At 55.3% G+C, this 17,137-nt stretch overlaps 1 protein-coding gene across 4 annotated transcripts; it reads right to left on the bottom strand.

Annotated features, from left to right (window-relative positions):
* Nucleotides 1-2,090: 2,090 nt before the first annotated feature.
* On the bottom strand, nt 2,091-17,122 carry Mob3a (MOB kinase activator 3A). Of its 4 annotated transcripts, XM_005405924.2 has the most exons (6): nt 16,721-17,122; nt 11,462-11,599; nt 8,353-8,395; nt 6,216-6,721; nt 4,551-4,753; nt 2,091-3,687 (listed from the first exon to the last, which is right to left on the bottom strand). In XM_005405924.2, the coding sequence occupies exons 4-6, from the start codon at nt 6,634-6,636 to the stop codon at nt 3,658-3,660; spliced, it is 654 nt and encodes a 217-aa protein (XP_005405981.1). In that variant the 5' UTR covers nt 6,637-6,721; nt 8,353-8,395; nt 11,462-11,599; nt 16,721-17,122; the 3' UTR covers nt 2,091-3,657. The 4 variants fall into 4 exon arrangements, with proteins under 4 accessions (XP_005405981.1, XP_013360715.1, XP_005405979.1 ...); XM_013505261.1 differs by lacking the exon at nt 8,353-8,395 and having other exon boundaries at nt 11,454-11,599; XM_005405922.2 differs by lacking the exon at nt 8,353-8,395.
* Nucleotides 17,123-17,137: the final 15 nt, after the last annotated feature.

The following is a 17,137-nucleotide window of genomic DNA, read 5'->3' as shown; positions in this document are numbered from 1 at the left end:
AAAAAAAAAAAAAAAAAAAATCTGGGGGAGGACATATGGGTCGTTTGCCATTGCTCCCTGCTGGGTGACTCCTTATACAGCAGTAGCTCACTAATGCAGCCAACTAGCGTAGTCACCTACCATAGTCATGGAGCCTGTCCGTGGGTGACAAGCAAGCGCTGTCTCCATCCAGATGTGGGAAGCCTGCATTTTATTAGTTTACGCTTCTTGTTGTGCCTGCCCTACTGACCCTAAAGCCAGGACTCTGTCCCTCCCCTCCTCTCCGGGACGCTGAGGGGACAGAAGGCTGAGAATGCCCTCAGTGGCTGCTCTGAGAGGAGCGGGCCTCATTGGCCTCGTGGGGCCTTGCGCCCTCTAGGGACAGGGAGCTGCAGCACAGGACCCAAAGGGCACTGGCGGTTTTGGCTTAACTCCCGGGGGTCCACAACACTGGCTGTGGCAGCATCTTGGAGGACCAATTGCTGTCCAAATTGCTTCCCACGTCAGCCCATGAGCTGCGGCACTGTACAGAAAGGGCCTCTGAGATTATTATCACATACCCACTTTTTTCACAGGTCAAAAAAATGAAACAAAATAAAAAAAGATCCAGGCAAGGTTGCCCAGGCCTGTCATCCCAGCACTCTGGGAGGCTAAGGCAGGAGGGCAGCAAATTGGAGCCCACTGTGAGCAACAGGAGCAACTTTTTATTTTTTTTTTTGCTATCAGGAATTGAACTCAGGACCTTGTGCTTGCCAGGCAGGCGCTTGTGCTGCTGAGCTATATCCCCGGCCCAATGAGAGCGACTTAGAGTCTATTTCAAAAATTAAAAAGGCCTGGGGATGCAGCTCAGTAGTGCACACTTGCCTAGTGTGCAAAAGGTCCTGGGTTCTATCCTCAGCACTACAAAAAGAAAAGGTTTTAGGGTAAATTTCTCCCATGTCAAGACACCAGAGCAGGGAAGGGACCTGGTGGAGCAGTCTGCCTTCTTCTCTCGTTTCTTTTTGTTTGTTTTGGTCTTTTTTTGAGACAGGGTCTCGCTATGCAGTTCAGGTTGGCCTTGAGCTCACTTTGCAGCCCAGGCTGGTCTCGAACTCTCAATGATCCTCCTGCCTCAGCCTCCCGAGGGCTGGGATTACAGACATGTGCCACCATGCCTGGCTGATTTTTTTTTTTTTTTGGCAGGGTCTCACTATGTAGTTCAGGCTGGCCTTTAACTCACTATGTAGAATGAGTTGGCCTCTAACTTGTAGTGATCCTCCTGCCTCAGCCTCCCGAGGGCTGGGATTACAGACATGTGCCACCATGCCTGGCTGATTTTTTTTTTTTTTTGGCAGGGTCTCACTATGTAGTTCAGGCTGGCCTTTAACTCACTATGTAGAATGAGTTGGCCTCTAACTTGTAGTGATCCTCCTGCCTCAGCCTCTTGAGTCCTGGGATTATAGGTGTGCGCCTATAAAGTGTTCTTTGCACTTGGTTAAACTTTCTGCTTCCTTTTCTTTTACAAACTAAATGGTCCAGAGTAAAAGTCACATTGGTAAGAGCTGAAGGGGATCAGGCAAAATAAAAATTAGAAACCCAGATGGCCATAGCCAGGCATGGTAGCACATGCCTGTCAACCCAGTACTCAGGAGGCTGAGGCAGAAGGATTGCTGTGAGTTGAAGGTCACCCTGGCTACACAGTGAGTTAAAGGCCAGCCTGAACTACATAGTGAGACCCTATCTCAAAAAACCAAACCAAGCCAAATCAAACCACTTGCCCAGCGCACGTGCACAAACACAGGGAGACAGAGAAAGACAGAAAAAGAAACCTTGTATCAGCTGGGGAGGGAACCAGGGCTTTTGCCTGAGCTACATTTCCAGCCTTTTTTATTTTGAGACAGGGTCTCCCTAAATCACTAATCACTCAGGCGACTGGAACTCGGCAATCCTGCTGCTCAGCCTCCCAGGGTGCTGGGGTTGCTGATGTACACCACTGCACCCTCATCTGCCTCTTTTTCCTAGATGCCTCTGTCCTAATTGCCCCAATTTCCCACACTGGCTCTTGAAGTTTAAATGCCACCCTTGCACTTTGGGGGTGTCCCTCATGGGAAATGCGAAAGACAGCCAGCAGCCCTGGTACCGAAAGGAGTTTATTCGCATGTTTGGGGTGAGGTTGGGAGGCGGTATTTTCAGGGGCAGGATGGAGCAAGGTGCTGGGGACAGGGACAGCTGGGCATCTCTCCCAGGGCAGCCCCAGGGGCTGCTGGGACATCAGCAGGGTTGAGGGGTGGGGTGGCGGCAGGTTTGGAGTGGTCCTGCAGCCAGGAGGCACAGCCAGGCCGCTGTGTCAGCCGAGTCCTGGGGCTCTGAGCGCTGCCTGGTAACTTCTGGGGGACGGAGGTTGGGTCCCCAGAGCTCTGTGCTCAGCTGTGCCACCGTGTTAATTGCACTTGTACAGCTGCAAGCACCCCAGGCACCACAAACGAAGGGATTCTGCATAGTCAGGTACAGCGTGCGGACAGGGAAGGGCTGCTGGGGTCAAAGGCCACTGGTGACTCCTGTGGGGAGCAGCTGGGCCAGGTGTGGCTCCCTCTGGGCCCCGCCCTCCCGGCCCCCCAAAGGCTGAGATTGGGGTCTCAAAGGGAAGACTGGGGTCAGACCCTCTGGCCCAGCAGGGGCCATGCAGACAGCAGCTATCTTGTTGGGTTTTGTTTTTGTGGTCCTGCTACATTGCTACATTGCTGGGGCTGGGCTCCAGCTTTTGAACCTCCTGCTTCCGCCTCCCAGAGCACTGGGATGACAGGCAGGCACTACCACACCAGCTTACACAATGGCTTTTGCCGGAAGGTTTTTAGGCACCCAGGGTACAGCAATTCTTGGGCAAGGGTGGATGAGGGAATTTTCCACAAGGGAATTCATTCCTGGGCCCCTTGTGATGGAGGGAGATAGCTCTAGAGAGAGAGTAGGCTTGTGTTTACTGGTTTTAAATAAACCCGTATTTTTTGAGACAGGGTCTGGTTAGGTAGCCTAGGTTGGCTCTGAACTCTAGGCAATCCTCCTGCCTCAGCCTCCCAAGTGTTGGAATTACCAGTGTGGGCCACTACAACCAGTTTTAAAACACTTTTAAGAACATGTCAAGATGCTTATAAATGAGGCTACCACAAATTAAATCTCTTATTCACATGTGAAGAGGGCTTCAAGATAAGGCTGAGGCAGGAGTATTACACTAGGCTCAGTGCCTGAGTCTACAGACCCAAGGTGGAGCGAGCCCAGGCTTCTGGGGCAGCTGAAGGAACTGAGGTGGCAAGAGAGGGACACCAGGTGACAAAGGTCCCGAGGGGGTCCAGCAGTACCTCTTCGGAAATGGGCTGGGATGAGGAATGGCAGCCAGGCTCCCTCCTGGGCGGTAGGCAACACGTCCTCAGAGGAGGGGACACCATAGCCTGGGTGGGAGGGTGCTCACAGACACAGTTTCCTGGTCATTGAGGACACTTGGGCCCGGAGTTCAAGTCCTGCCTCCTCCTGGGCAGATGGGAGCTGAGGCAGCCACAGAGGGAGGAATCCATGGTCGCAGGCTTCTGAGAACCCTGTGCAGCCAGCCGGCAAGGAACAAAAGTCCCCACGACACCCAGCTGGAGTGATCGAAGCCATCGGAGTCTCAAAGATGCCCTTCTGTGAGTCTCTGAGGCTGGCTAGGCCTTAGTGACACATCCGAGCAGTCATTTCTTTCTGTGAAGAGTGAACAGGACATGGACACAGACACACACACAGGAGGCCACGCAGTTAACACACATGGGAAGCCAGGTGTGCGGCCATTACAGGAGGCTGAGGCAGGAGGATCACTGTGAATTTGAGGCCAGCCTGGGCTACACATGAGTTTAAGACCAGCCTGGACTACTTAGTGAGACCCTGTATCCAAAAACAACCAAAACCACAACAACTAGAAAAGCTGCTCCTCACAATCCAGCTGGGGCGAGGGCATTGCTGGGCAACCAGATGCCCAGTCCAGGAGCACTAGGAGTGTCTGGGAAAGCCAGCAGGGGTCCTGGCGGAGCTCTGCCATCCCCATCTCCAGGTCCAACGTGGAGCGCAGGGACCCATACCACGGGGCACTGGTGCCGGTGCTTGGTCCACGGGGAACTTGAAGTGGGGTTGGTGTGGTGGCCCCAAGGATTCGGGGCCTCCACCTTCTGGGTGTTGTGGGGGGCAGCATGGCGGAGATGGCCACTGTGAGCGCCAGCCCCTGCTCAGGGACTCGGCCGGGCACTCTGCACCGGGGCGGCCGTGTCCCCGCGATGCCCGCAGAGGGGAGCACGGAGCACAGGTGGCAACAGGCCCTGCCACTCCTGTAGGTTCCTTTTCTTATCTTAAACTGCACCGAGGGCTGAACCCAGGGCCTCTGCACCAAGCTGCACCCCCAGCCCTTTTATTTTTTGAGACAGGGTCTCCCTAAGTCACTAAGTTGCCCAGGCTTGTACTCCTCCTGCCTCAGCCTCCCAGAGTGCCGGAGTGACAGGCGTGCTCTTGGGGGTTTTTGAGGCCTCGGGGTCCTGGTCATGTCCCTGTCACCTCCCGGCCACCTCCCCGCTCACCAGTGGCTCCAGCTCCTTGGTGTCGATGAGGCCAAACTCGGTGACGAAGTAGTAGAAGTGCTTGTAGCAGGTGTTCACGTGCGCCTCGGAGCCCATCTGCGCGATGCGGTCGAAGTGGTGGATGTAAACATGCACAAAGACGCGGAAGAGGCGCGACATGATCTTCCGCACGGCCTGCAGGAAGTTCTTGGGGAACGGGGTGCCTGGAGAGGGCAGAGGGCCAAGGAAGGGGACCAGGGAGGCCAGGTTTGCATGAGACCCCCAGCTACAGCCCCAGCAGGCTGTGCTCCACCTCTGAGTTGCAGATGCGTGAGCTAATGAGGCTCAGAGACGTGAAGACACTCGCCCAACCTTCCTGTCATCCCAGCACTCAGCAGGCTGAGGCAGGAGGATTGCTGTGAGTTCGAGGCCACCTTGAACTACACAGTGAGACCCTGTCTCAAAAAAAAAAAAAAAAAAAAAGACACTAGGGCAACCACACCCTAGTCACCCTCACTGAGACAGAGTTCCTCAAATTTCCTCTCCCTGTCCTGAGCGACCTCCTGCAGCTCCCTCAGGAGCCTCAGCTACCATCTCCCCGCCACAGCTGTTTTTCCTGCTCTTTCCAGGGGTCTCTGTACAGACGTCTGCAGCACTGACCACAGCTGTTACTGTAGGAGTTTGTGCATCTCTCCCCAGGACACAGGGTCGCTCAATCCAGCCAGTGTTGCCAGGTTGCCCTGTGTCCAGTGAGCACCGAAGCCAAGACTGTGGGTGCCGCCAGGAGCTGAGATGGGGACCCGGGTTCTCCCTGGTGTGCTGGGAGGGAGCAGCCCTGCTGCCCACGCCTGGACTGCAGCCCCGGGAGGCCTGAGCTGTCCTCGCCCCCAGCACGAGGACGAAGGCGTGCAGTTCGGAGACACTGGCTTGGAGCCCTTGGGCCCCAGGCCTGCGGAGACTCACAGCGTCTCCCGTGACACATGCACTCCCACCCCACGGTGTAGGACAGAGACCAGGGGCCACACGGGCCCCAGATGCAGCCTGATCCCCAGGGTGTGGGGAGATGTGACCAGCCTGCAGCCTGTCTTTCCCCTTGTAGTGTGTGGTTTTGCTGTGTAGCCCAGGCTGGCCTCAAACTTAAGATTTTCCTGCCTCAGCCTCCCCAAGTGCTGGGATTACAGGCATGTGCCACCACACCTGGCGGAGTTACACACTCTAAAAGAATGAATGAAGCCGGGGACAGCACCACACCCCCAGCATGGCAGTGCCCTTGGAGGCTGAGACAGGAGGATCTAGAGTTCAGGCCTAGCCTGGGCAACTGAACCAAGACCCTATTCTCAAAATGGAAAACACAAAAAGGGCGCAAGGCAAAGGTTCTGAGTTCACTTCCCAGTACCACAAGAAATAAAGGGTGAGTGTGTATGAATGATGTGGTAGGAATTATATATCAACAAAACATTATTTAGAAAAACAAAACAAAAAAAAAATAGAAAAACAGAAAGCGGAGCTAAAACTTTCTTCTTCTTGTTGTTGTGTGTTTTTGAGAGAACGTCTGGCTATGTGGTCTGGGCTGGCCTTGGACTCATGTAACTAGGCTGGCCTTGACCTCTTGGGGACCCTCCTGCCTCAGCCTGCTGTGTGGAGAGGACAGGCGAGAGCCCGGCCCAGCGCCCGCCCGCAGCTCACCGACGTTGGTGGGGAAGATGTCCTCGTTGTTGATCTGCACCTCCACCCAGTCCATGAGCAGGTCCATGTAGCGCGGGGCGGACAGCGCCGTGGGCTTGCGGTACCGGTGCTCGTCCTGCCAGCGGTACTCGTACTTGGGGCCCCCAGACATGACGGGGCATGAGCGCTCAGTGCAGCCGTCGCTCACCGTGCCGTAGATGAGGTTGAGGCGGTTGAAGAAGTCCACCACGTGCACGGCCACCCAGTCGTTGAGCTCCTCACCCGGCGGCAGCTGCACGGCCTGTCGCAGGTCCAGCCCCGCATGCAGCGATGCTTGTGCCCGCTTGTGCAGCTCGAAGCGCTGCGTGCCGGGCTCGAACTTGCGCTTGGGCCGGAAGGTCTTGTCCTTGTGGAAGACCTGTTTCAGGAACGGGCTGGACATCTCGGCCCTGGGGCTTGCGGAGCTGCTTCACGGGGGAGGTCGGCTGCTGCAGAACCTCGGCAAGCTCCTGGCTCTTCCCCGCGCTCTGAAATTCAGTGACACACAGAGAGAGAGAAAGAGAGAGAGCGAGAGAGAGGGAATGAATTTAGGGCCTGCTCGAGGCTTGAGACATCTCGCCTTTCTGCCCTCCCTCCCACTCTCCTCACACTGACCCATATCCTCTCCATATCCTGACCCATGGAAGCTCTGGGGCAGACCTGAGATGGAAAAGGAGTCTCTGAAGATGTGAGAAGGTTAAGAGCCCGAAGGTGAGGTCATCTTGGACTGACTAGGTGGCACTAAATCCAATGGCTAGTGTCCTTGGGAAAGACAAAGAAGCCAGGTATGATGGTCCCACCTGTCATTTCAGCTCTCTGGGAGCCTGAGGCAGGAGGACTGCAAGTTTGCACCCAGCTTGGGGAATTTAGCAATTTAGTAAGACCCTGTCTCAAAATGAAAAATAAAAGGGACTGGGGGAAAAAAAAAAAAAAGGACTGGGGATAGAGCTCATTGTGAAGGCCCTCCCTCAGTTCAATCCTAGTACTGAAAAAATAAAATAATAAAAAACTCAAAATAAGTTTAGGATCTAGCTCAGCACTGCCAGTTCTAAAAGGAAAAAGAAAGAAAAGAAGAAGACAGGTGTGATATGCATGTAACCCCAGCACTCAGGAGGCTGAGGCAGGAGGATTGCTGTGAGTTTGGGGCCAGCCTGGGCTATATAGGAAGTTCAAGACCAGCCTAGAATATATAGTGAGACCCTGTAGCAAAAAAAAAAAGAGGGGAGGAAGATATGGTAGAGACACACATGGCCACGTAAAGACAGCCACTCAATACTGAACGAGGTGGCCAGAAGCCAAGGAAGAACCAGGACTGCAGCCATCTCCAGACGCTGGGGATACGGCCTGCATCAGATTCTTCCCATGACCTCAGAAGGAGCCAGCCCTGTCCACGTCTTGATCTAGAAACTCACAGATAAAACATTCCTGTCCTTCCTGGGCTTCCTGGGCGCTGCTCTGCATGACCGTGTGCAAATCCCCAGTCACTGGGGAAGGCCTGTAGGACTGCATGTGACCTCACCTTAATTTAATCACGTTACCAAAGGCAATGCTTCCAGCTGGGTGCACGCCTGTCCTCCCAGCACTTGGGAGGCTGAGGCAGGAGGATCACTAAGAGTTCAAAGACAGGAACTACATTACATACAAAATCCTGCCTTAAAAAAAAAACAGCAAAATAAAAAATGAAAAGGGCTGGGGATAGAGCTCAGTGCAGGCACTCTGGGTTCCACCCCCAGTCCCCCCAAAAAAAAAAAAAAAAAAAAAAAAAAAAAGGAGAGAGAAGAAAAGGAAGTGAGCCCAAGGAGCATGGCAGAGTCTGATGGTGTGGCCAGCGCATGGCCACCTGCCCCGGGCCTGTACTCCTCTCCTGCCTGCCTTTCTCTGCCCACAAGTCCCCCTGGCCCAGCAGGGACAGTGTCCGTCCCCACTCGGGTGAGGAGACGAGACCCCTCTCGGGCCCTGTGTCACGTCTGTCACTGCCGACGATGGTGCCTGGAAGCGTGGACCTGGCTGTGGTCCACGCTGTGACCTATGGGGCCTTGTGGCGGGTTAGGGACACAGGCAGAGGAAGCAGCAGAAACGGAAGTGGCAGAGGTGGGGGATGAGAGGCTGGAGGACGCACCTGGGGCCCTGGGGGCTGCTGGGCTGGGTCCTAGACGTGCACCCTGCTTAGAATAAATGACCACTTAGAAAAACACAATAAATATGATAAAGCCCCAGTACTTAAATTTTTTGCTTAAATCTTTGGAGTCAGTTTCCTTCGTGACCAATGAGCGTGATCTTGTGACCCGTCCCCTGGGACCCCGCACCAGTGACGTGTCTCTTGTGGCTGCTGCAGCAGAACTGGTGACTTAGGTCAACACACAGTGCTTCACTAGGCCCCAGCTACTCAAGAGGCTGAGGCAGGAGGGTCATAAGTTGGAGCCCTATCTGGGTGATTTAGCAAGTCCTGGTTTAAAAAAAAAAAAGATGGTGACACAGGTCAGTGTGATGGCCCGGATTCTACCCCCAGCACTTTGAACAGGGCGCAGCAGGCTGCTAGGGGACTGTGTTCTTCCAGACCTGGGAGGGGCAGCCCACCATGCCTGAAGGCCTCAAATCAGCCTCTTGCCCCTGGGACTGAGAAAACAAATGTCTTCCAGCCACCGAGGTTGTGAGGCTGTGAGGAGCGTCCCAGGAACCCCCCGAGGGGCCACAGCCGGCTGGTGACCTGGCCTGTGCCTGTACTGTGTCACCCAGGTTGCCTCAGGGACACAGACTCAGGACAGTGCGAGCCGAACTGTCCGAGGGGAGCTGAGGAGGGAGAGGCTGCAGAGCCAGGGGCTGGGGAAAGAGAGGCGAAGCAACTGCACAGGGGCGGCAGTGCTTTGCAAACTGAGCTAAGCCTCCAAAGCCCAGGGTGGTGGTGCCCGCCTGCAATCCCAGCACTTGGGAGGCTGAGGCAGGAGGATTGCCATGAGTTCGAGGTCAGCCTGGGGTGCATAGGGAGACCTCACAAATGGTGGGCGGATACGCGACATGGTGGAGCTCCCAGGGAAAGGCGGCTGTCTCTCAAAAGGTTGTAGAGTCACGCTACACCCAGGGGTCGCCCGCAGGCAGGGAAAGCACCGTTCCCACAAGCGCGTCCACTGTGCTCCGGGGCAGGGGCGCAGCCAGCGTGGAGCCCACGGCCGGGTGCTGGAGCCGCTCCGGGCTGGGCCACGTCAGCACCTCCTGCCACCGCGCTTTGCCAGGTGCTTCACACCTTCCTGGGGGAGATCACGTCTCCACTCTGCAGACGGCTGCCCGGAGGCCAGGCTGCCCCCCAGGCGCTGGGACACTGGCAGGTATGCTCCCGCGGGCCCTGCAGGTTGCCCAGCCAAGGGCTCTTTCACAGCTACATGTGTCCCCAGGCATGGCCTGGTGTCCCCTGGGGCAGCATCTGTGGGCAACCCCCTGGGGGCTGGACGGTGACAGCTCTTCGAATCTTCACATCTGAAGCCACACAGCTGGGAGACAGAGGTGGCCAGGCTGTGCAGGTACAGACACCACGTGCCCCCAAACACCCCAACTCCGAGGCTGGAGTGTCCACCATCTCACCCTGAAGCTAGTGTCCCCTCACCACGTCCCCTCCAGTGCTGGCTAGGTGGCCGAGCCACCCTGGCCTCTGCACCTCGGAGCGGCCAGCCCCAAGCACTGCTCCTGGTCTCGGAGAGAGATCCAGGGCTGGGCAGCTGGGGATACCTGGGTCCTGCACCTGCGACTGACCACTGCCTTTGGCCACTCACTGCCATCCACAGGGACAGAGGGGAAAACTCCTGTGTGCCCCGTGAGGGGCCTGTGTCCTGTGTATCCCGTGCAGAGCTCCATCCTAGTCTCCAAGCCACAGGCTCATTTTCCCCAGGGTTGGCGGGGACAGCATGAGGCTGATACAAGGTCCCTCAGCCACTCAACAAGGCAGAGCTGGTTACCACCTGCCTCCACCTGCTGCCTTTTTTTTTTTCCTACATCCCCAACCATTATTTTTGGTCTTTTTGAGACAAGGTCTCGCTATGCAGTTCAGGCTGGCCTTGAGCTCACTTTGTAGCCCAGGCTGGTTTCAAACTCCCAACAATCCTCCTGTCTCAGCCTCCTGAGCGCTGGGATTACAGGAGTGCGCCACCACACCTGGCTCCCCAGCCATTTTTAAAATTTTATTTTGAAACAAGGTCTTGTTAAGTTGCCCAGGTAGGGCTCTGACTTGCAATCCTCCTGCCTCAGTCTTTCAGAGTACTGGGATGACAGGTATTTGCTACCCGCTCGGCTCTCCTTCCTGCTTTACCTCTGGTTCCTCATTTATCATGTACAAACTTTCCAACGCTCATGGCAACCACAGCACGAAGAACAATCTCTCACACACACACACACACACACACACACACACACACACCTGCAGCCCGGATTCTTTTGGGGCCTTTCCACCGACAGTTCTGGGGGTTCCCAACGATGTTGCCTGGGCAGGGCAGGCAGAAGTGGGGCCCCTCATCTCCCACCCCAGCAGCAACCCAGTGACCTTTGCTTCCACCAGGCCAGCTGTGTCTCTGGGGCCTGCCTACCTCTACAACCCTTCGTGCCCAGCTACAGACTCCCACCCAGACTGTTCTAGAAGACAGGGTGGCAGAGAGGCTGGCAGAGCCTCTGCCCACATTTCTATCTCCTCTCAGGCAGTAGGAGAGCTGGGAATGGTAGTGCACACCTGTAATCCCAGAACATTAGGGGACTGAGGCAGGACGGTCTCAAGTTTGAGTCTGGCCTGGGCAATGTAATGACTTGGCAAGATGCTGCCTCAAAATAAAAAATTAAAAAAGGGCTAGGGATGTGACCTAGCGCAAAGGGCCAGGGTTTGAGCCTCCTTCCCAAAACAAGAAGGTTAGAGAATTTTTTTAAGGTGAAAGTAATTATTTTCTAGGAACTTTCTGGAAGCCGGACCTGGTGGCACATGCCTGTAATCCCAGCACTCGGGAGGCTGAGGCAGGAGGATCGTTATGAGTTCAAGACCAGCCTGGGCTACAAAATGAGCTCAAGGCCAGCCTGAGATGCATATCGAGACTCTGTCTCAAAAAGACAAAAAAAAAAAAAAAAAAAAAAAAGAAACTTCTTGGATAGGCACAATCCCCATCAAAAGCCAACATGCTTCTGTCAGAAACAAACGCAATACATGGCTAAGGTATGACTGACCTCCCCTGACAGACCCCAGGCCACAACCTCCTCACCGCTGTTCCCTGAGTCCTGGTCACCGTTTCTGGGGTCCTCTCTGATCTTCTGACAGCTTCTTAAAACTCGACAGTAACAGCTGTTGGCCCTTTGGGTCTTACCACAGACCCACAAGACTCCAGTGACACCGGAAACTTCTAGAAGGTCAAAAGGTAAGATGACAAACTCCTCCACCCCAACACACTCCCTCCTTTTCCTTTTTTTTTCTGAAAACAAAACACAGCACAAGTGGTTCCTCTAAGCAAACAACTGTCCTGACCCCTCCCGGACAGAGGTGCGGCAGCTCTCAGCCCACAGTCACCCACTTCCTTCCGGGACTGTCCACATCCTGCGGCAGCAGTAGGCAGCCTGAGTGTAGAGATTGGCTCTCTAGCACTCATGATCACTGCAACCCTGGCATCTAGCTTGGCAGCCCCAATATTTGGCTGAAAGATGTTCCCAGCCCAGAATTTGCCCTGTGAACAAAGTCTAGAACCCAGCCGGGCATAGCGGCACATGCCTGTAATCCCAACACTCAGGAGGCTGAGGCAGGAGGATCATTGTGAGTTTGAGACCTGCCTGGGCTATAAAGTGAGCTCAAGGCCAGCCCGAACTGCGTAGTGACACCCAGTCTTAAAAGAAGATAAAAATAAAAAAAAAGTCTGGAACCCAGAGCTGTCTCCCTCAATCTAAGGGTTAACCGTGAATCTAGGAGTGTGGCCCCGTGATGAGGGCTTGCTCAAGGCCCTGGGTTCCAACCCTAGCACCGAAAAAATAAATAAGCAAACACATAACTCAGAAATTGGATAGACAGAAGAGGAAGGTGATGTGAAGACGGAGGAGATGGCTGTGAGCAGAGGGTTAGGTGCGGCCCACACTTGGCGTCCCAGCTACATGGGAGGGTGAGACGGAGGGTCCCAAGTTTGAGTCCAGGCTGAGCAACTTAGTGACTCAGTGAGACCTTGTTTCAAAGTACAAAAAAAAAAGAAAAGAAAAAAAGAAAGCTGCATGTGGTGGCGCACACATGTCATCCCAGCTGAAGCAGGAAGACCGCTGGAGTTCAAGGCGAGCCTAGGCTACATGCTGAAATCCTGCCTCAAAAAAACAAAAACAAAAAGAGGCTGGGGGTGTAGCTCAGTGCTCCATGTGTTCAATCCCTAGTACTAAAACAATAAAAAAGAAAGAAAGAATAATGTAAGTCTCTAGGGTCTGCTCAGTGACACTTTGTTTTATTGTTTTTTGAGACAGAGTGTTCAGGTGGGGCCTCCAACTCATAGTAATCCTCCTGCCTCAGCCTCCTGAGTGCTGGGATGACGGGTATGCACCACCACACCCTGCCAGTTCCTGACACTCACTCCGGACCAGATGGCTGTACCTGAGAGCTTTTGCTGTTATTAATGAACTCAACGATCTAGGCCAGGGGCCATTAGGGCCACTTGCATGAGACTGTCCACTTCCGGTCGGCCACTTGCCCAGCCTGCAGATCAGGAAACTGAGGTGGGCTGCCTTTCCTGAGCCCAGGTGCATGGAGGTCTAAGGGCTGGGCTCAAGCCTCAAGCTTTAGATCTGAGTCTGGCGCATTTTCCACTAGACCAGATCCCCCGAGTGCTGTACACACTGAGCCTGGGCTTTCTCTGTGGGGCTTCTGGGGCCCTGCGGGTGCTGAGCAGCGTCCCAGGGAGCTCCCGTGTGACGGACACACGTGCCCCGGGCACCACCCATGCACCCCAGTTGGGCAAACTGGACTCGGGTTCGCACCTCTAGGTTTGCCCAACACTTCCCCTCTGTACCAAGGACTCCCTCAGGTGGTCCTGGGGGATCCCCCAGCCTGGCCCACATCCCTGGGGGCCAGGCCTAGGGTCCCCAGCTGCCCGGGGGTTTCCAAAACCCGCATCCACAGCCTGTGCACAGACACAAGCCTGACACTTCTTTGGTTTGGTTTTCGCGGTGGTGCTGGGGAGGAACGCAGGGCTCTCACGGAGCAGCACCCTGCTCTTATTTATTTTGAGACACGGTTTTGCTAAGTTGCTGAGGTTGGGCTCCAACTCTTGACCCCCCTGCCTCAGCCTCCCAGAGTGCTGGGATGACAGGCACGCCTGCGGCCCAGCCCCCAGCTCAGCACACTCTGCCCCGTCAGAGGCGGCCCCGCCTTGACCTGCCCGCCCCCCTGGCCACCTCCCTTCCTCCAAGCTGCACTGAGTGCCCTGGACAGCCCTGAGCCTGAGTCCCTGCTGGTGCCTCTCCAGCCCGCACTGACCTGCCCTACCCCCAGCCGGGGGCCACGGCCCATGTCTGAGGACACCTCGGGTGTCACTGTGCACCCCGCAGCCCACGCCAGAAAAGGACCCAGTCCCAGTGTCCACAGTGCTGAGAGGAGACCCTGTCCGGAGCCCCACACCAGAAGAAGATAAGCCTTCTTTACTATCCTCACCCTATGAAAGAACAGGACATTCAGTGTAGCAATGCTTCTGACATGGTGCACAGTAGTCCCAGCACACTAGGAGGCTGAGGCAGGAGGACTCTAAGTTCAACTCCAGCCTAGACCCTGACTCAAAATGAAAATAAGAAAGGGCTGGGGATATAACTCAGTGGGAAAGCTTTGGGTTCAATCTCCAGTACCACAAAACCAAACAAAACACACACGACATTTTAACAAAAAACAAATACCAGCTCTGAATCAAACTGGAGATTTTCGAATAAGGTAAGCACAACCTGTGGGGGATCTGAAGTTAACCCTGTGCATCAGGAACCCAGCTCCAGTCACCCCAGGATGGCCCAAGCTGGTCACAGGAGCAGCTGCCTCCTGTGTCCCTTCTGCAGCCCCCAGGTTAGGGGACAGTGACAATCCTAGCTGGAGCCTGTTGGCCAGAGAAGACCTCTAGATGTTCGAGTAACCTAGGACAGTGCAGCCTCAGAACTTAAAAGAAGGGGCCAAGTGCCGGTGGTGGTGGTGCATGGCTGTAATCCTAGCACTTAGGAGGCTGAGGCAGGAAATCCTTGTTGCGTTCAAGGCCAGCCTTGGCTACATAGTGAGTTCGGGGCCAGCCTGAACTACATAGCCAGACCCTGTCTCAAAAACCAAAAGAAAAAAAGAAACAACGGGCCCAGGTATGGCTGGACAATCAGTGCATATCCTGTGAAAAAATAAGCTGTTCAACAGTGTGGATATCAGGAGTTTTTCGGTGGGGGAATCTTACTGGGGATGAACCCAGGGCCTTCTCAGGGAGCTACACGCCCAGCCCTTTTCATTTATTTTGAGCCAAGGTCTTGGTACATTGCCCAGACTGCAGTAGAATTTGTAATCCTCCTGTCTCAGCCTCTGGGGTGCTGGGATTATGGACCTGTGCCACCTTGCCCCCCACCCCAGTCTGGGAATCTTTATAATAAACAGACATTTAGTTTCCCTGCCTGAGAACCTAAGAAAAAAAGTCATTCTGAGAAAATCCAAAGGAGAATGGGGGATGGGGTGCAGCTCAGTGGGGAGCCCCGGCCCCGCAAAAGAGAAAAAGGAAGAGGAGGTAGGGTGTGGCCGCCCCTGAGAAAGCGGAAGCACATCCTCTTTGGGTCTTGGAGTGAAGCCCTCCAACCGGCACCAGATTTGTGAAGTGGGATTTGCCTTTTCTGGTTAAAGCAGCTGAACCCCCGAATTCCAGGAAAAGGGGAACCGCGCCCGCCAGTGGGGAAAGCCCAGAACTTCCCACAAGTATGGCTCACAGCCGGCCTCCCCCCGGGGAGTTCTGCAGCCGCCACGCTGAGCAGCTAGATGGGGCCCGCTCTCGGCACAGCACAGAAGGCGGACTTTTCAGAGGATCTGGGACCCGGAACTTGTGACACATGGCACAGACCCGTGCACTTGATTAAAATATGAAAACTCTACCAAGTTCAGGAACTGAAATGATTTCAAAAAAAACTCGTGAGGAACTAGCGGAATGTTTTTCCCGAGGTTAGATTTTGAGCACCAAATACACAAACACACACAAAATCACGCCGTGAAAAAAAAATGCAGCTCTTGCTTTTGTTGAAGCCGGGTTTTCTTTGTGTGTGTGTGTGTGTGTGTGTGTGTGTGTGTGTGTGTTTAGAAGTCAACCCTCTGGGAGGCCGAGGCAGGAGGATTACAAGTTCCACCCACCCAGGGTTATTTACTGAGACCCTGTGCCCCCGCAAAAAGGGCTGGGGATCCCGCTCAGGGGGAAGGCCTGGAGTTAACCCCCAGTACGGAAGGAGAGAGGGAGAAAGGTGCTGAGCTGCAGGTTGAGCTGAGAGGTGGGTGTGATTTGACTCCAGGGAAGGGAAGGACGCTGGGCAGAGGGGGACAGGGACTCGGAGTTTCCCTGGTCTCACTGTATACTCAGCCGACCTATCAACGAGTTCTAAGAAGAGATGGAGCCAGGCAGGTGAAAGCACCCAGGCTCCGCAGTTCCCAGCGCCTCACCGGCCCAGGTCTTCCTCTCTCCCCGCTACGGCTGCCCTGAGCTGTCACCTCCCCAAAACTCCTGCGCTGCTTCGGGAACAACCCCAAAACACAAGCATCCGGCCACTCTCGTGGTGAAGAGAAAAAAAGCTGGCGCGAGAAGGACTCCCACGGAGCAGAAGGGGAAAGCAGGTCTCATCTCACAGGTCAAAACCGTGGCGGGAAGGCCTCCACGCTGAACGCATTGAAGGCGGAGAAGGTGGGTACTCCAGCCCTGGGGGCTTCATGCAACTGCTCTTCCGCAGAGGGGGGCTACTAAGACCTCTGCTGGGCTGCACACTGCCCCCCTCCCAAGCAAGCAACGGTCAGCAGATCTCTGTGGCAGACTCATGGGAGGCTGAGGCAGGAGGATCACAAGTTCCAGCCCATACAGGGCAATCTAGCAACTGAGGGAGACACTGCCTCAAAATAAAAAAGGGCCAGGCGTGGTGGCGCACCCGGGAGGCTGAGGCGGGAGGCTGAGGCAGGAGGATCGCCGCGAGTTCGAGGCCACCCTGGGCTACAGTGTGCTCAAGGCCAGCCTGAACTACATGAGACCCTGTCTCAATAAACTGAAAAAGAAAAATTCATACGGCGTTTCTCCGGGATCTTATTTGTTTTGTGACTCTACTTTGCAATCTCCTCGGTCTCTTCTCTTTTCAATGAACTATTAAAGGGCCAGCATGAGGAGCCCTAGGGCCAGCATGTGGGGCGCCGTGGCACCTGCTCCGTGGCTCTGGGGCCCCAGAACCGAGAGCCGCTGAGGAAGGCCCGAGCCGCGTGGATCCCGGCCACACCCGCCGCCCGCCTTCGTCCTCCCGCCACCCACCTGGTAGCCTCACGCCGCCGTCCGCCTTCGCCTGGCCTCGGGATGCCCGCGCCTGCCGCCGCCCGCGGAGGGACTCTGCGAAGGCCACGCCCAACCGCACCCGCGGGCCGGACCTACTTCCCTTAAGGACCAGTGTCCGGATGGAGGCGCGGCTTCTGTGAGAGCCCCGGATGGAGGCGCCGGTCCTGAGCGAGGGCCGGGCCCGCTAGGCCGCACTCTCGTTGCCTAGCAACCACATAGCTTGCGGACTCCCTATTAGTTGGTGGCGACCTATAGGGGGAGCTTGTTACTCTGTTGTGGAGCTAGGCGCCCAGCGGATCCAGAAGGCGGAGCTGGCTCTTGTTATTGGCGCCTGCTTGAAGTGATGTCTCGGAAGTGGTACCAAAATAGGGGTGGAGCCTTCTCTGTAAGCGGCAT

The sequence above is a fragment of the Chinchilla lanigera genome, unplaced genomic scaffold, assembly GCF_000276665.1.
Source record: "Chinchilla lanigera isolate Chin_1 unplaced genomic scaffold, ChiLan1.0 scaffold00094, whole genome shotgun sequence".
Taxonomy (NCBI): domain Eukaryota; kingdom Metazoa; phylum Chordata; class Mammalia; order Rodentia; family Chinchillidae; genus Chinchilla; species Chinchilla lanigera.
Note: the sequence above shows the minus strand (reverse complement) of the source record. Positions and strands in the feature narration are given on the sequence as shown.